At 38.7% G+C, this 19,778-nt stretch overlaps 1 protein-coding gene and 1 non-coding gene across 2 annotated transcripts in view; one reads left to right on the forward strand and one right to left on the reverse strand.

The window, feature by feature from the left end:
- PECR (peroxisomal trans-2-enoyl-CoA reductase) overlaps nt 1-19,755 on the reverse strand; it is a 26,382-nt gene extending 6,627 nt beyond the window's left edge. Inside the window, exons 1-6 of the mRNA XM_059703071.1 lie at nt 19,568-19,755; nt 10,059-10,192; nt 9,583-9,748; nt 6,711-6,792; nt 6,159-6,255; nt 4,242-4,352 (exon numbers count right to left, since the gene is read on the reverse strand). Coding sequence (XP_059559054.1) covers nt 4,242-4,352; nt 6,159-6,255; nt 6,711-6,792; nt 9,583-9,748; nt 10,059-10,192; nt 19,568-19,685 — 708 coding nt within the window. The 5' untranslated portion in view covers nt 19,686-19,755. The remainder of the gene's footprint in view (nt 1-4,241; nt 4,353-6,158; nt 6,256-6,710; nt 6,793-9,582; nt 9,749-10,058; nt 10,193-19,567) is intronic.
- Nucleotides 12,129-12,262, forward strand: LOC132238967 (small nucleolar RNA SNORA2/SNORA34 family). Its single transcript, XR_009453931.1, has one exon. It is a non-coding gene; the product is annotated as a small nucleolar RNA SNORA2/SNORA34 family (small nucleolar RNA).
- Nucleotides 19,756-19,778: the final 23 nt, after the last annotated feature.

A 19,778-nucleotide genomic window follows, 5' to 3' on the forward strand; every position in this document is an offset into this window, starting at 1 on the left:
TTCTTCGTATGTTTTGAAGTGCTGCTTGGAAAGTGCATGTGCCATCAATCGGAACAAGTGATAATCTGAAGGAGCAAGGTCCAGTGAATACAGCGGGTGGGTTAATACTTCCCAGGCAAGACCTTTTAACGTGTCTTTAACTGGTTTAGAAGTGTGTGATGGTGCGTTATCATGAAGCAAAATTACTTTGCCGTATCTTCTGGCTCATTCTGGTCGTTTTATGATCAAAGCATGGTTCAAATTAACTTGGACATTCTTTGTTTTTCACATAGAAATCATCACTTTTAAAGCGTTTAAACCAGCGTTCACAAGTGTCTTGAGATGGAGCATGTTCACCATAAGCTTCCCAAAGTATACAATAACTTTCAGCGGCACTTTTCTTCAAAATAATGAATTAAAACTTCCTGTAAATGCTCTTTTTTGGCACAAAATTTGACATTTTTAAGCGTAAAAATATCTATGATGTTAACACCTTCAGAAAATTTGACATATGAAGTTTTGAAGCTTGTTGTCAATACAACAAAACAGCATACATATCAAATCGCATATATATCAACATATGTGTAACTCCATCTATTGAAAGAAATCCGCATTATTAACCGGTGCACCTGGAACATTGTTAGTTAAAGCATGATCAGCAAAACCCTGGGTGTACCTAAGGTCAAAACTACTTTCAAAATAATACTAAGTCCTTATTTGCATTTTTCACTTTGTTGACATTTGTGCTAATGGTGCCAAAGCAATGGTGGGAAAGACTGCTGGAGCCTCAGCATGAGTCATGGCAGGAACACAAAACTGACCTAGTGATCCTTATACCAGTAGTCATTATATACTTCACCGGCAAGTACTTTTTGGGGGTGGGGGCAGCCTGTTTCACGTTAGAATGTCCTTGGTGAAGCAGGAAAAATTATTAATCTCGACCACTGAGCCTACACCTTTTTGATATCCTGCATGATGAAAGAGGAATTACATATTAAGCTCTGCTGCATATAGGAGTATAATGGTTGCCTCAAGGAAAAGAATGTGCAATTGAGTTGCGAGCTGAAGGAGTCACATTTTCCAAGAAACACCTTTTTTATTTGAAAGAGCAAAGTGCAGTTACTGATCTTGGATACTGGGCAGACATTTTTCAAAAACGAACACAGTGAGACTGTCACTTTAAAGGGAAATGACTGACAGTATCTGTTATCCATGGTAAGATTTGAGCTTTCAGGTGAAAATTAGAATTTTGTTATTGTACATCAACACTTAGAATTGTGTGTCAACATTCAGAAAATATGCATTACTCAGGGAACCAATATTTTCCAAAAGATCAATGCCTGATGTTACAAAATCATCTATGGGTCAGAGACCCAGCCTAACTGCAAGAAAGATCAATAGATTGTAATGTAACAGAGCACAAAAAGTTCACTGACATGGTTCCAGGTTCCACACTGCAACTAATCTTTAAAAACTGCCACTTTTTGCCAGGGCGGTATGGCTCAGTGGTTGAGCATTGACCCATGAACCAGAAGGTCATCCTGTGATTCCCAGGCAGGGCACATACACAGGTTGTGGGCTTGATCTCCAATAGGGGGAGTTCAGGAGGTGGTCAATCACTGTTTCTATTTCTCCTCTCCCTTCCTCTCCGAAATCAATAAAAACATTTTTTAATTAAAAAAAAATAATAAAATAAAAACTTCCACCTTTTGAATAGTAAAGGATATTCACAATTATCTGAAAATGCTAATATTAATAAATGTGCCTCTGTTTCCAACTGCCCATGTGTAAGAAGCCAGCTTTTCTCCATATGCTTTATCCAAACAATGTATTGCTACAGATTGGATGCAGAGACTGACATGAAAGTCCAGCTGTAGCCTGAACCGGTTTGGCTCAGTGGATAGAGCGTCGGCCTGCGGACTGAAAGGTCCCAGGTTCGATTCCGGTCAAGGGCATGTGCCTGGGTTGCGGGCACATCCCCAGTGGGAGATGTGCAGGAGGCAGCTGATCGATGTTTCTCTCTCATCGATGTTTCTAACTCTCTATCTCTCTCCCTTCCTCTCTGTAAAAAATCAATAAAATATATTTAAAAAAAAATACTCTTAAAAAAAAAAAAAAAAGTCCAGCTGTATTCTAGTAAGCCGTACATTGAAGATATTTGTATAAATGTTTTGTTTTTGAAAATGTAGCTATTTTTCATTAAAAATAGTACTGCTGTCCAGTCAGCGTGACTCTGGTTGAGTGTCGACCTGCAGACTGAAAGCAAATTGAAGAAAAGAACAGAGTAGGATCCCTTTTTGTTTAAAAAAAAAAAAAAAGTCTATAAATATGGATATTTTTGTGTGTGCATAGTAAATTTCTGGAAATATATACATCAAACTGATAATGAAAGGTAGTTCTAGGAATTAAAACACATTTTCTTCAAGAATGTTATGATTTTGCTTTTATATTTAGCCCTTCAATATCTCTAAAAATTATTTTGCATATATGTGATGTGAGAGAGGTGTTCTAATTTATTTCTAAATGACAGCGCATTGCTGCAAAACTTTTGCTGAATGATCTATTCTTTCCCCATAAATCTGAAATGCTGCTTTTATCCTACAAACTCCCATAGATACATGGTACTGATGCAAGAGTCCATTATATTCCACTAATTTTAATCTCTTACAGTACCAGCACCAGATGTTGTAAATAAGTATTGCATTAGAGTATGTTTTGATGTCAGGAAGATCAAATCCTCCCATTATTCTTTTTCAACACATTTTTGGCTTTTTTTGCATAAAGATTTTTCTAAACAAACTTCAGAATCAGTGTGTTAAATTTCAAACATATATTGAATTTATACATTAATTTAGAAAAACTTGATTTCAATAACATTGATTCTCTCCATTGAGGAAGATGACATGTCTCTATTTTGGTCTTTAGTAATAAAATGTTTTTTGTTCAGAGCTAAGTTGACTCCAGGTATTCTAATTTTTATTATTATTATGGAAACAATAACTTTTTTTCATTACATTTTAAGACTGATATCGCTAACATTTATGAAAGCTATTAATTTTTTCATACTTAAACCTGACCACCTTACAAAAGTTGCATATGGAATGTCATATAGTCATAATAGTCTGACTTGCTTAGGGTCCGGTCACGTGATAAAATAACGTAGCTGGAAAAGTGCAATGAAACACGCTCTTCTTAATTCACACTGCATTTGCTCCTGAATAAAGTCTGCTGTGAGCACCCTAGCCCACTTGGCTCAGTGGATAGAGCATCGGCTTGTGGATTGAAAGGTCCCAGGTTTGATTCTGGTGAAGGGCACATGCCCAGGTTGGAAGCTCAATCCCTAGTGTAGGGTGTGCAGGAGGCAGCCTATTAGTGATTCTCTCTCATCACTGATGTTTCTATCTCTCTCTCCTTCTCCCTTCCTCTCTGAAATAAATAAAAATATATGTTAAAAAAAAAAAAAGACTGTTGTGAGCATTCAAAGTGATAGTGGGGAAGAGCATGTAATAGAATAGAGTGACAGTTGTCTAATAATTATTCACTTCACTAACTATAGATAAATAGTTTTCTTACAGATCCCGGGAAACTAGAGGATGAAACAAGGCTGTAAAAAGATAAGATGCCTCAATGGGTCCATTACTCTGAAAAGAAATACATTTTGAGAACAGACCAAGGACAGGACACACTTTGATTTGGTTGCTGTGCCTGGACCCTGACCCTCTCTGGGAGTTTTTCTCAGGAACGCTGACCATTCTCAGGTCCCAGGAACAGGCTGAGCTGTTTGTAACATCATAGAAGATTAGCCACCTTGTGATCGGACTTTGAGCTCCTAAAGGCCGGACTGCAGATTCTACCCTCCCCTTTCCACGTTACACTTGTAGCTTGCAGCTACACCTAGCTATCTTCTCCCTCGTGTGTACATAACCAGCCAACTGGTGAGGGGGGTCAGAGCAGATTTTTTGTGGATGACCTGCCGCACTCCCATCCAGACAGCATTATTGGAGCTCATATCTGACTCAACCCTGTCTCTGTTTAATTGGCTCAAGTAGTGACAGGTAGCCCGGACCTCTTGGTTGTCCGGTTACAAAAGCACAACCAGGATATTCCCCCAGATCCAGAAAGTCCAGGGAAATGGTTTGGTGGCAGTGGGAGCTATCGTCTCTATCAGCCAACCATACTACGTAAAAAAAAACACCAAAATGTTACTAAGTTCCAAAGTATGAAATAAAGTCATTCTAATCAGTGTTAGAAATATAGCTTACCTCCTCAGGAACTCCAAGTCTTTTAGCTGGAATTTTCTGATAGGCCCTTCCAAATATGTCTTTTGCCAAATCACCATAGTTGTCAAAAGCAGTCTGGGAATAAATGATTCCCTGTGTTTAGATATAAAATAAGAACAAAATAAAGTACATAAGATTAAATTTTAATTGTAAAGACAGTCTATCAACCAATACCAAAAATTAAGTGCCTTATGTGGAATAGAAAAGGTAACATTGTTAATATTGAGAAAATTTAATAGTGGTTGACTACTACAAATGAATTATCTGAATGCTCATTTTGTGGCCTCCCCTTCCTTAATAACCAGTTAAGCCCTAGATGTTTTTCATAAAAGACTTGGTTTCTGAAAGCATAATTGTATGAGCAGATTAGTGGGCTCTTAACTGGGACAAACAATGAGACAGGGGAGTCTATTTTATCTTCCACTGGGCTTCTCTGTTTTACAGTACAAGACTGGGCTATGGTTATGCGAGATTTAGAAAATGCAATATTATCATGGTTTTTCACCTAAAGTAAAATCACAAATAAAGCATGTGAATCTAATATAAATAAACAAAAAATGTAATTGTTTAAGAATTCTTCTGTATAGCTTTCATGGATTTATAAAGCCAAGAAAAGTACTCAAAACCTATATAATACAGGATAAAGCTATTTGTTATTGACTCAAAACTACAACAGAGATTATAGGGAGGAGAGGAAACAGGAGGTGTAAAAGATGAGGAAATTGCATGGTAGTGAGATGATATACTGGTTTCCCATTAAACAATTTGCAACCTTTTGTTTAAAGAGGATAACATCTTCTAGAAGTATTAAGTTTTAGAACTTAAACCTAAAAATGTCTCAGGAGGAAAAACATGACTTCAATAAGGTGCTTATAATACTAACAACCCACTAAAGGTTTTCAAGAAATGCACTTTTGGAGGCCAGTAATGCAAGGTAGCTGCATTAAGAATGGAACTAATATTTATTTTATAAATATTTGCATGTAATTTGAGTAAGGTAAGGTCAGCTATGAAGGACTAAAGGGAAATAAAGTTTCTGGCGAGGAGCCTGCAATTTGTTAAATAGGAGATTTTCTACTAATGTCAACAAGTCAGTTCATGCTTAAGTCCCACTGAGCAGCATGGATAACAATATGTATAGGTAGTATAAAGACAGAGGTATAGATAATATCCACAGATATTACGGAGTTTCAGGTTGAGGAATGATTCCTATATTTTAGCAATGACCAGGAAACATCACAGAGAAGTGCATCTGAGCTGAGTTTTACAGGATGAGTGTGTCCGTACATTAAACGTGTAATACTCAAGGAAGCTTAAGCTATACCTTACTTCACACAAAAATGATAGTTTTTGAAGTTGAACGTATTGTGATTTTTCCCCCCATCACTTACATTAGTTTCAGAGAAATTTTCTCTTTACTTCTAGTTGATCTTTAACTGGGAGTTTCTTCCTAAAACTTTGACTTTAAGTTTCTCACTCTCTCTTAATAAAAGATTAATAATAAACCAAGAAATAACAAAACAATCCAGAAAAATTCATTCTTTAAAGTAGCGATTTTTCAACCTTCACAGTGTATTTGAGTTTCTTGGGAGGTTTTTTTTAAAAATACTGATGCTTGGATTCCAGAGTTTGGAGCCAAGCTTATATATCACTATTTTTTAAACATTCCACAGATAATTCCACTATTTTTTAAACATTCTAATATACAGCCAGGATTGAGAATCATTGGCTTAATTTAACCTTAACAACCTAATCAAAGAATACTGGTAAAGCAAAGAATATACACATCCATTTTCAAAAGCCAATCTTTTCTAGTACACATACAGTGACAAATACCTCTATCAACAACATAAATGGAATCAGAAGAGCACAATTAGTTCATATAGAACATTTACCTACAGGGGCAACACAGTTGATCCTTATTCCACTGCTGGCCCATTCCAAAGCCAAGGTTTTGGTGAGATTGTAAACACCTTCTCTGGCAGCTGCACTATGCCTTTAAAAGACAAAATATAAACACTCTAATTAGCTTTTGTTGAATATTTCCCTCATTAACTGAACTGACAGGTGTGTCAATGGCCGGTCAGAACCCCACAAGAACTTTCTTGTCATGAAACTGTGTTTGAGTCTGTCTGAACAATGGGAAAGAATTGTGTCCTCCCATATTCGAGCCAAACCACAGCTGTCTGATTGTCAAACAAATCTCATTGTGTAGGCCCACATACGATTCCCCCAATTCACATGGACTTAAGAGGAATATTGAAAACTTTTTTATTATGAAGAAATACAAATTGGTAATTTGAGGGTTACAAGTGTGGTTGTTACAAGTCTTTTCGGTGTGTGCACAGTAAATTTTTTAATGTTTACGATTTCAGTGATTTTTTTTGTTTGTTTTACTTTGGCTATTTCTGAACCTTTAACACATAGGAAAAAATATATATATATGCTTACGCAAATCCCGGAAATCCATTTTTAGTAAGCATAGTGATATTGACAATGGATCCTCCATGCTCTCTCATCCAAGAGCTGTAAACTGAAGGAAACAGACAGATGACAGTCATATTAAACAGTGTGCTGACCTTTCTCTGGTTCCCTGTTCCAGCATACTGCTTTTGTGGTATATTTTAAGTTCATATTTATATTTCTTTTTTTTTTAAGCCTGGCTGAGGTACAATTTACACATCATAAAATTCATCTTCTTTATGGGTGCAATTTAATAATTTTTAAAAAATATACAGAGTTGCCCTGGCCAGTGTGGCTCAGTTGGTTGGAGTGTTGTCCTGTGCACCAAACAGTTGCTGGTTCCACAGTGGTCAAGGCACATGCCCGGGTTGCGGGCTCAATCCCTGATAGGGAGTGTGCAGGAGGCAGCCCATCGATGTCCCCCTCTTACATTGATGTTCCTCTTTCTCTCTCCCTCTCCCTCTCTCTCTCTCTAATAATCAATAAAATGCTTAAAAAACATATGCAGAGTTGTGCAACTACCAACACAATACAGTTTTAGAACATTTCCATCACTCCAAAACAAAAAGTTCCTCTGTGCCCATTTGCAGCCAAATCCATCCCCAGGCAAATACTCATTCATTTTCTGTTTCTGTAGATTCAACTCTTCTGAATATTTCACATCAATGGAATCACACAATATGTGGCCTTTTATGTCTGGCTTCTTAGAATGATGTTTGTGAGGTTCATCCATGTTGTAACACATATCAATAGTTCCTTTTTATTGTTGAATAGTATTCCATTGTATGGATACACCATATTTTATTTATCCATTCACCAGTTGATGAACATTTGAATTGTTTCCACTTTGGGGTGATTATGAACACATCTTTATGTAGACACATGCTTTTGTTCCTCTCAGGTTAAGGGTAAAATTGCATTCATATAGTAACTCTATGCTTAGCTTTTTAGGAAACTGCCAAACTTTTTCAGTGTCTCCACTATTTTATATTCCTACCAGAAATGCATGAGGACTCCAGTTCCTCCACACTATTATTGTCTGACTTGTTGATTATAGCCTTTCTAATGGAAATGAGGTGGTATCTCACTGAGGTTTTGATTTCCATGTCCTTAGTGACCAATGGTGCTGAGCATCTTCTAATGCGCTTATTAGCTTTTCATATATTTTTTGGTGAAATATCTACTCCAATCTTTTTTTCTGCTTTTTAATTGGGGTGCTTTCTTATTATTGAATTATAAAAGTTCTTCATATATTCTGGATACAAGTTTTTTATCAGATATGTGGTTTGGAAAACTTTCTCCCAGTCTTTGGCTTATCTTTTCACATTCTTAATGGTGTCTTTTGAAGCATAAACATTTTTAATTTCAAGTCTAGTTTACTAATTTTATATTTTATGGATATATGGGTATTTTGGTGGTGGTTCCTAGGACTCTTTGCCTAACCTAAGGTCAGAAAGATTTTCTACTTTGTTTACTTCTAAAAGTTTCATAATTTTACTTTTTCCATGATCCATTTTGGACTATTAGTTAACTTTTATTTATAGTGTGAGGTAAGGGTCTTTTTGTATGTGGAGATCCAACTGTTCCAGTACCATTTGTTGAAAAGACTATCATTTCCCCATAGTATTGTTGGCACCTTTAAAAAAAAATCAATTGACCACAAATATAAAGTTTTATTTCTGGACTCTCAATACTTTTCCACTTATCTATACATCTACCCTTATGCCAGTACCATGGTGTTTTGAAATCAAGAAATATAAGTCCTCCAAATTTCTTATTTTGTAAAATTGTTTTGGTTATTCTGGGTCCTTTGCATTTCCATATATACCTTGTTTATTTTTTTCTTTGTTTCCCTTACCCAAGAAGATATATCAGAAAAAATATGGCTAAGAGAAATGTCAGAGATTTTACTGCCTATGTTTAATTCTACGAGTTTTATGGTTTTGAGCCATACATACAAGTCTTTAATCCACTTAAGAGTTTATTCTTGTATATGATGTAAAAAGGTGATCTAGTTTCATTTTTTCACTTGTATCTGTCCAATTTTCCCAAGATAATTTATTGTATAGACTATCTTTACCCCATTGTATGTTCCTGCCTCCTTTGTCATATACACACTGTCCATATAGGTATGGTTTTATTTATGGGTTCTCTATTCTGTTCCATTGATCTATGTGTCTCTTTTTATACTAGTACCATGCTGTTTTGATTACTATAGACTTACAGTATAGTTTGATATCAGGCAGTGTAAAACCTCCAACTTTGCTCTCTTTTTCTCAAGATCACTGTGTCTATTAGGGATCTTTTGTGGGTCCATATAAATTTTAGATTATAGTTCTGTGAAATATGTCATTGGTATTTTGATAGAAATTACATTAAATCTATAGATTGCTTGGGTAGTATGGACATTTTAATGATTGAAACATAACCTGTAATCCAAAGACAATGCTGTGCTAATTAGTTGTTAGTCAAAAGAATGTGGACTCTGTCTGGTAATCTCCCCAAGGACCTTACTGAATTAACAGGTCCTTATAACAGATTTATTTCTTAAAAACAAACTAAGTGTGAGAGTTTTCTTTAATTTTATAAACAACTTTTAGTTATCTCTTTGTACAGATCCTTAATAATTTTCTCACGGTAAATTCTTAAAAATAAAATTATGAGAAAGATCAAAATATATCCATATTTTATAAATACTGCCAAATTACTAGCCAGAAATGTAGCAATTTACAATCCTGTGAGCAAATCAGGGCAATGTTGATAACTGGAGCTTTCTGAGCCCCTAACAGTTTCTCTTTCAGGATTCTCTACGATATTTAAAAAAGACACCTTGAATTTTGGGGTTAGTGATCACACTTGCCTGCTTTGCACATATAGAAGGTGCCCGTCAGGTTGGTTTCAATCACCGCGTGCCACCCCTTTGCACTGATGTGGTCAGCAGGAGACGTGAACTGGCCTCCTCCATTGTTTACCAAGAAATTGATCTTACCATAAATATCTAAGGTGGATTTGACCAAATTATTTACCTAAAGAAAAACATTAAAAGCAAACTGGTTAATGACCTAATTTACTACTTGGATCAATGGTTTGCTCCAGGAGAGCTTACAATCTCTCATCACAATGTCCACAGATCATGAAGCTAGATGTACAATTTTGCTTCCCTTCCTCTCTCCTCCTGAGGCAACTTAATATTAGCCAAGAACCTCCTTCACAGGCTCTGCTTTTCCTGAACCTCATCCGAGGCAGGTAACATAAGAAAACCGGAAGAACAGTCAAGTTTAGGAACCACTGCTATAGATTAAAAATGAATAAATGACATGGACATAGTTGCAGTACCTCCTCTTCCTTACGGATGTTGCATTTTATGGGGGTGACTTGAGACTGGTGGGTGAGAGGCAGGGTGGTCTTCAGTTCGTCTGCAGTAGATTTTAATACATCAAACTTACGGGACGAAATGACCACATTACAACCTGAGGAAAAAACAACCAAAGCACAAGTAAATATGCTTTCATTGGTTGGCAAAATCCCACAAATAATAATGTTTACCAAATATTTCATGTGTTCCTGTAAAAACGATGAATTGGGACTTCTGCTTCTGGTCAAGATGGAGTAACAGGAACTGGATTACTATCAAATTAATGAACATATCCTTAAGTGAGGATGAAAAAACAAACACTCACATCTGTAATTCTTCCATATTAAGAAACTGAGCATCTTTAAAAAACAAACAAACAACACACAGCAACTACAAAACAACAATAACTCAGGATACTAAAGTGATTAAGGCCTGATTTTGTCCAAGGCCTCAAAAAAGACATACAGTGAGCCCTAGCTGGTCTGGCCCAGTGGATAGAATGTTGGCCTGCATACCAAAGGGTCCTGGGTTCAATTCTGGTCAAGGGTCCGTAACTGGGTTGTAGGCTCCTCCCTGGCCCAGGCCCTGGTAGGGGCCTTGTGCAGGAGGCAACCAATCAATGTGTTTCTCTTACATTGCTATTCTATCTTTCCCTCTTTCTTCCACTCTCCCTAAAAATCAATGGAAAAATATCCTCGGGTAAGGATTAACAACAAAAGACATACAGTGAAAATATAAGTAGGATTTTTCACATGAATTATCAAATCAAACATTTTCTAAATTAACACTGACTATTATCTGAGCCCTGAATGCTTCAGCAAAGTTATGCAATACAAGTAGAGCTCTACTGAAACACAACTTTAAAAGGCTATTTACTTTAACTAATAGAGCTTGTCACTACACACAAATGGTAACCCACCCCACCATTCTTTTAACATTGTTTCTTAAATGATGACTTGTAAATTCACAGGTGGCCACTGATAAACTGCCTGTTTGCTTAAGGATTCTAGGAACTAACGTCCAAGGAAGCTAAGTCCAGGCTTCAGGCATTTTGGCTCCAGATTTGCTTACCTTCCAGGTGATCATTTGACTGGCCCCAAAATCATTATTGGAGCAGACTGTGCCAACTGGCACATAACACCTTTAAAGAGACCCCACAACCCCTCTGATCACCTTTGTTCTGCCTTCCCCTTCCCTGTCCATAAAAACCTCTGCCTGCACCGAGATGCTAAGATTGCCTTTGTGATGAGAGTCCCCCATCTTCTCAAGGTGCTGGCTCTTGAATAAACCTGCTTTCCTTCCATCAGCGCCTGTCTCTAGAGTATTGGCTTTCAAGCAGCAGTCAGCCAAACCTGGGTTCGGTATCAAAACTTGAACTAGTGTGCAAAGGTATTACAAGAAAAAAACAAACAAACTGCAATGCTGGGCAAAACACTAGAAATCCAAATTTCCATTAAAGGAATGGTTAAATAAATTATTGACCACCCATTCTATGGAATATGACATAACTTTGAAAAGAATGAGATGCCCTAACCGGTTTGGCTCAGCGGATAGAGCGTCAGCCTGCAGACTCAAGGGTCCCGGGTTTGATTCCGGTCAAGGGCATGTACCTTGGTTGCGGAGCATCCCCAGTGGGGAATGTGCAGGAGGCAGCTGATCGATGTTTCTCTCTCATCGATGTTTCTGACTCTCTATCCCTCTCCCTTCCTCTCTGTAAAAAAATCAATAAAATATATTTAATAAAAAAAAAAAAGAATGAGATACTACCATATATACTAGCCTGGAATGAAAAAAGTACAGAGCAGTAAAAATACTGTGGTCCCAGTTTTGAAAGTAACATATTATACACGTGTGTGTGGGGGGGGGGGGAGCGGGGGGGGGGGGGCATTTGGGTGGACTCATTGAAAATCTCCAAGAAGGAGATTTAGAATAAGAGCAAAATGGGAAAACTAATTTTCTTCTTTTCTATACTTCAATACTACTTGAATTTATTACAGTGTACTTATATTACCTTATAATAAACTAGAAATGTATTGAATATAATTCTTCTCTAGGCCCTGAATCAAGACCAGTGGGGTTTTTGTAGCTGTTGGTTTCAAACAGGAGCCAAGAGCAATGTCTTCCTGTGGTTTGTTGGCCATTTAGGACCCAGTGGGAATGGCCAATTCAATTGGAAGAAACATAGAAAAAAAATTTTAAAAAAGAAAGAAAAAAAAATATAATTCTTCTCCAAATCCTACACTAAATAATTTGAATAAACATTTTTTTTGTTTATATGAGTAGCTAGAGAAATCCAGAAAGCTTGATAAACTTGTTTAGATATAAGATATAGAACTAACTTGCAGATGAGGAGTTATTTCTACATCAGGCATTTGCTTTCCTGCTTGGGCTGACACAGATTCCTTTCAATCTTCAAATCAAAGTATTACATTTATTAAGTACTTTCTAGGTCCCTGGTGTTAGTAATAGTCTTGGTGTAAACCCCATAGGCTTTTGTTTGTGTCTTTGTTTTGTAATGTAAATGTCTAATTTAAGCTTTGATTGTCAAGGCATCCAATTCAAAGAAGGCTATCCTATCTAATAAAAGGTTAATATGCAAATTGACCAAACTGCAGAGCTCTATAGCCTATCAGGAATATTCACAGGAAAAATAGAATCAGTCACCATTTTATGTGAACATCACATACCCTGCAGGCTTCACCAAAGATTTTCCAGATCCTGGCTCAACCTTGCAGTCCATTTGTGGGTTTTCATATATTTGAACTCTCCTGGTTGGTAACTTTGCATTGGCCAAACACTAGATTTGCATTGGCAGGCATGATTTTTATTAGGGCAGGATGAAATAATAGGACAATGATATCTTGTAATATTTTGGAGGCCCCATGGATTCTTTTGAAATTCCAGTGAAAGAGATGAGTGTCTCCCTAAAAATATTTTGTAACCTTAAAAAAAAAAAAAACTGTATATATAATGTTGTTGTATTGTATTGGAAATGGATTTCCTTCAGTGAAATAATATACAAATAATTTTTATTGTGAATTTTTAAGCTTTATTTTTTTATGCCAGAATTAATAATGCTATTTCCCGAAAATTGTTATAAGCCCTAATTGGGCAAATAAATGCTAGCCAATTCTGTTTCCAGTGAGAAGGCTACTATATTTTGGTGTGAATTACAAGTTGAATTTTTAGACATGCTTTTAAAAATGCTGATTGTTGTGTTGCCTTACACATCCAAATGATCTGGACTGTTCCTTTTTCCAAAAGGATGCCAAAAGCACTACCTCACAAGAGTAGGATATAGTGAACAGGATTGGAACCTCTTTGTTTCACAGATGCTGTTAGACAGGGAATCCTGATTCCATCAAGGAATACTAAGATCATTTAAGTTTAATTCAAGTCAGTTCCTTCTCTTTGCTCTTGAGTTAATCATTCTCTTTCTGTAACTACAGCAGACGTTAGGTACAGGGGGCAAAATGGAAATAAGAAATCGTGAAGTAAGACAGCACCTTTTCTTGCTCTGCTGACTAGGCTTGTTATGGTCAACCTATCAATAACCAATGTTGAGGGTGGGCCAGCCTTTATGGTTCTCATTATGATTATAAGACACCCTTTAGTAATAACCATCAAGAAATGTTGAAAAGTAAACTTATATGCCTTATAGGACCTGGAAATGTCACAGCAGACCTGGGGCCACACAGTTAGGGCACCAGTTAGGGCACCAGTGGAGTGAGGGGGATGGGGCACAAGTGCTTGGGGTTCTGTTTTTATTGGGGTCAAGAGTGGGGACCTAGGTTTCATTGGCTCACTCTTCATTGATGAATTTAAAATGTAAGAGCTGGCCCAGTTGGTTGCAGTGCCCTTTTGTACATTGAAAGACTATGGGTTTAATCCCTGGTCAGGACACATACTCACGTTGCAGTTTTGGTTCCTAGTCAGGGAATGTATGGGAGGCAATCAATGACTATTTCTCTGACACCTCTCTCTCTCTCTCTCTCTCTCTCTCTCTCTCTCTCTCTCTCTCTCTCTCTCTCTCTCTCTCTTCTCTCTCTCTCTCTCTCCTTTCTCATCAATAAGGATGTCCTCAGGTAAGGATTGAAAAAAACACATAAGGGTTGGAATATAAAAAGCAGGAGATGAAAATAACAAGTGGCTCAAATGGTCAGTTATTGAAATCAACCAAGACCTCTATTACAGAGGAGCCTGAGTGAGGGGAGGTGACCTGGCTCTTTATCTAGTCCTGTGGCTGGCAATGTATTATTTGAGACTAGAGGCCCGGTGCACGAAATTCATGCACTCAGGAGGGGTTTCTCAGTCTGGCCTGCACCATCTTGCAGTCCAGGAGCCCTTGGGGAGCAGGGAATGGGCCTAAGCTGTCAGTAGGGCATACTTAGTGCTGCCGCCACCACCGCTGCGCTCCAGCTGTGAGCCCGGCTTCTGGCTGAGCGGCACATCCCCTGTGGGAGCACACTGACCACGAGGGGGCAGCTCCTGGGTTGAGCATCTGCCCCCTGGTGATTAGTGTCTGTCATAGCAACCAGTTCTGCAGTTCAGTCGATTTGCATTTAGCCTTTTATTAGATAGGATAGCCTTCTTTGAATTGGATGCCTTGACAATCAAAGCTTAAATTAGACATCTACATTACAAAACAAAGAAACAAACAAAAGCCTGTGGGATTTACACCAAGATTATTACTAACACCAGGGACCTAGAAAGTACTTAATAAATGTAATACTTTGATTTGAAGACTGAAAGGAATCAGTGTCGGCCCAAGTAGGAAAGCAAATGCCTGATTTAGAAATAACTCCTTATCTGCAAGTTAGTTCTGTATCAGCGGTTCTCAACCTGTGGATCGCGACCATCAGAAAACATATATAGCATATCAGATATTTACATTACAATTCATAACAGTAGCAAAATTACAGTTATGAAGTAGCAAAAAAAAATGATTTTATGGTTGGGGGTCACCACAACATGAGAAACTGTATTAAAGGGTCCTGGCATTAGGAAGGTTGAGAACCACTGTTCTATAGCTTATATCTAAATAAGTTTATCAAGCTTTCTGGATTTCTCTAGCTACTCATATAAACAAAAAAAGTTTATTCAAATTATTTAGTGTAGGATTTGGAGAAGAATTATATTTAATACATTTCTAGTTTATTATAAGGTAATATAAGTACACTGTAATAAATTCAAGTAGTATTGAAGTATAGAAAAGAAGAAAATTAGTTTTCCCATTTTGCTCTTACTCTAAATCTCCTTCTTGGAGATTTTCTATGAGTCCACCCAAATGCCCACATACACACACACGTGTATATTATGTTACTTTCAAAACTGGGACCACAGTATTTTTACTGCTCTGTACTTTTTTCATTCCAGGCTAGTATATATGGTAGTATCTCATTCTTTTCAAAGTTATGTCATATTCCATAGAATGGGTGGTCAATAATTTATTTAACCATTCCTTTAATGGAAATTTGGATTTCTAGTGTTTTGCCCAGCATTGCAGTTTGTTTGTTTTTTTCTTGTAATACCTTTGCACACTAGTTCAAGCTTTGATACCGAACCCAGGTTTGGCTGCCTGCTGCTTGAAAGCCAATACTCTAGAGACAGGCGCTGATGGAAGGAAAGCAGGTTTATTCAAGAGCCAGCACCTTGAGAAGATGGGGAACTCTCATCACAAAGGCAATCTTAGCATCTCAGTGCAGGCAGAGGTTTTTATGGACAGGGAAGGGGAAGGCAGAACAAAGGTGATCAGAGGGGTTGTGGGGTCTCCTTGAAGGTGTTATGTGCAGTTGGCATAGTCTGCTTCAATAATGATTTTGGAGCCAGTCAAATGATCACCTGGAAGGTAAGCAAATCTGGAGCCAAAATGCCTGAAGCCTGGACTTAGCTTCCTTGGACGTTAGTTCCTAGAATCCTTAAGCAAACAGGCAGTTTATCAGTGGCCACCTGTGAATTTACAAGTCATCATTTAAGAAACAATGTTAAAAGAATGGTGGGGTGGGTTACCATTTGTGTGTAGTGACAAGCTCTATTAGTTAAAGTAAATAGCCTTTTAAAGTTGTGTTTCAGTAGAGCTCTACTTGTATTGCATAACTTTGCTGAAGCATTCAGGGCTCAGATAATAGTCAGTGTTAATTTAGAAAATGTTTGATTTGATAATTCATGTGAAAAATCCTACTTATATTTTCACTGTATGTTTTTTGTTGTTAATCCTCACCCGAGGATATTTTTCCATTGATTTTTAGGGAGAGTGGAAGAAAGAGGGAAAGATAGAATAGCAATGTAAGAGAAACACATTGATTGGTTGCCTCCTGCACAAGGCCCCTACCAGGGCCTGGGCCAGGGAGGAGCCTACAACCCAGTTACGGATCCTTGACCAGAATTGAACCCAGGACCCTTTGGTATGTAGGCCAACACTATCCACTGGGCCAAACCAGCTAGGGCTCACTGTATGTCTTTTTTGAGGCCTTGGACAAAATCAGGCCTTAATCACTTTAGTATCCTGAGTTATTGTTGTTTTGTTGTTGCTGTGTATTGTTTTTTTTCGGGGTTTTTTAACATGCTCAGTTTCTTAATATGGAAGAATTACAGATGTGAGTGTTTGTTTTTCCATCCCCACCTAAGGATATGTTCATTGATTTAATAATAATCTAGTTCCTGTTTTTTGAGTTTCATTTTTAGTTTATACTATGTGACAGGCATTAGAAACACAATAGTAAGCAAAGACAGTTTACATGTTCATAAAACATCTTTAAATGAAGACAGTTTCTCCTGGCTGGGTTACTCAGTTGGTTGGAGCATCGTCAAGTGCACCAAAAGGTTATGAGTTCAATTCCCAGTCAAGGCACATATCTAGGTTGCGGGTTCGATCTCTGGTTGGGTTGTGTATGGGAGTCAGCTGATTAATGTTTTCTACATTGATGCCTGCCTCTCTCTCTCTCTCTCTCCCCCTTCCTCTCTCTCTAAACAAATCAATAAGCATATCCTTGGGTGAGGATTTTTTTTAAAAAAATGACAGTTTAATCCCCCATAATTCAAATTATTTCCAGAAAAAATAGTTGCTGTTAACAATGCTGTAAACTTCTGGTCTTTTTTGGCATATATATTGTATGTTTCATTTTGATTTACCTATTTCTCTTATAATGAATATTTAGGTTATTACCAATGTTTCCCTACTCACCACTACTTCCTTATACATAAATCTGTGCTTGTCTCTGATAATTTTCTTAAGGTAAATCCCTAAGAGAGAAGTTACCAGGTCATACAGCATGGATATTGTTAAAGCTTCCAGATTCTTTTTTTCAAATTGCCCTTTAGGAAGCTTCTAATAATTTTCATTCTTGCCAGCCTTTTCACTCCATCATTTTCTTTTTTTCAATTTTTAAAAATTTTGTTAGAAAAGCAATGTGCTCTTATTTTGCATTTTATTACTAATAAAGTTGATTGTTGCTCATGTACTTATTGCCTATTTAAAGTTCTTCATGGCTGGACTGGGGACCTGGTCCTGAGCGGGTCTGCCCAGGCAGGGCTGGTAGTGTGTGAGTTCTTGACTTCGTGGAGGAAAGATTTCACAATATGAGTCCAAGTGACTATAAGGGTAGTTTTATTAAAGCTGGGAACAGTGAAACAATGAAGGACTTAGGATCGAAGCAGCAGCAGGAGAGCCCAGGCTGGGCTGCCTTAGCTCACTGGCAAGTAGGAGAAAAGGGAGCCTTGGAGACAAGTTCAGGGGGTTAGCCTGGGACGTGTTGCCACTGTCCATTGCTCCCCTGGTTGCAAGTCTCCTGGGGTCACTTAGAGTTTAAATGGGGGAAGAAGAGAAGGAAGGGAATGACATGGACATGCTCTTCTGAGGGAGAGCTCACCCTGGGTCCTTTGTCTTGAGCATTTTTTTTTTTTAATTAATCCTCACCTGAGAATATTTGTCCATTGATTTTTAGAGAGAATGGAAGGGAGGTAAAGAGACAGAGATAGAGAAACATCGATGTGAGAAACACACATCGATTGGTTGCCTCCTGCATGCACCCTGACCAGGGCCCATGTGCTCTATCCACTGAGCCAAACCAGCTAGGGTTGTCTTGAGGCTTTTGTCTCTCTTTCTGGCCAGAGTCATAGGGGAGGCCTCAGGAGAGGGTTTCAGCAGAATATTCATCCATTTTCCAGGTGTGTTCTGTTAAGGTCATGGTCTCTACTGATTGGTCAGTGCCAGGGCAGGGGGTCCTCAGTCATCGCTCCTGGTCCTGGCATTGCCCACCTGGTTTTGCTGCTTTTCTGGGCCTGGAGCTGCAATACAACTGAGTCCTAGATGTTATCTCTAAGAAGGTGACTTTCCATATCTGGCTGTTAATTGCTCAGCCAGTTTGTTCAGCTATCTGTCTCAGTTTCCCCATTCTACTGGCCAGGGAAATATTGACTCAGTTCTGAGTTTCTTTTATTCTAGAAAACTCCAGACGCACTTTCTTCACAAGGAACACTTGAAGTTTAAGGATAATTTTATGAAGATATAATTTCATGTGGTTTGTGACTAGGCTGCACCAGTGGCTTCATGGAGCTCTGCCTGGGCGGGTCAGTGTGCCCCTGTGTGGTGGCTTCCCCCTATCCTGCCTCCATTTGGTTCACCTGGTCCATATCATCAGCCAATTTTTCTAGCAGTGTGTTCGATCTTTTCCTTATTTGTGAGAGCGCTTTCTATCATACATTTGTTGTATATTGTAAACATTTTTCTTCATGTGCCTTTAATATTTCCTTACACTGTTTTTCAGTTTAATGACAATTTACATTTTCATGTGGATAAATTTATCAATTTTCTCCTTCGTGGTTTCCCTTCCTTGTTCATGTGCTGACAGAGTCCTCCCTTCAGCCGTAGCCGTCTGGCTCAGTGAATAGAGCTTCCACCGGGGGACTGAAGGGTCCCAGGTTCCATCCCAGTCAAAGGGCACCTATCTCCATTGCAGGCTCGATCCCCAACCCTGGTTGGGGCTGGTGCAGGAGGCAACACTGGATGTGTCTCTCTCACCTCGATGTTCCTCTGTCTCTCCCCCTCCCTTCCACTCTTTCTAACATTTCCAAAGGTGAAAAATTTCCTTAAGTGAAGATTAGCAAAAATATAAAATAAAAAAATAAAATAAAAAGCCGACAAGGTCCTCCCTTCACTCATTACAGTAAATGTTATGAAAGCTCCTATGATGGGAGCCTCTCCATGTTGCAAACTTTCCAAGTTAAAGGAAGTCCTCCTGTGTCCTAACCCCTCATGAGGCAGTCTACAGAGAAGGATTCGTTTTCCATGACTAATTCCATAGCATGTTTCCACAGGTCTCCTTATTCCCTACTTGGGGCCCAGAGCGGTTTCAATTTCGCAACCCGGCCTAGCGCCCCCTGGCCCCGGCCCCAGGGTGTGCCAGCCATGCCAGCCGGCGTCTCCACGGACCCGGTGCTCCGGGTCCCGACCCCTCGCTCCTGGTCCCGACCCCGGGGCCTACTCACGTACCCAACCGCAGGAGCTCGGTCGCGATGGCCTTTCCGATGCCCGTGCCCCCGCCGGTGACGATAGCCACTTGATTCTGCAGCAAGCCGGCCGCCAGGCAGCTCTGGCCCTTAGCCCACATCCCCTTGACTGCGGAGCGTCTGAGTGCTTCCAGGGAGGCCAATTCGGGTTGATGAGTCCCCTGGACCTTGGACGTGGGCAGGGCTAAGAGCCC

Source organism: Myotis daubentonii, chromosome 7 (assembly GCF_963259705.1).
Source record: "Myotis daubentonii chromosome 7, mMyoDau2.1, whole genome shotgun sequence".
Classification (NCBI taxonomy): Eukaryota; Metazoa; Chordata; class Mammalia; order Chiroptera; family Vespertilionidae; genus Myotis; species Myotis daubentonii.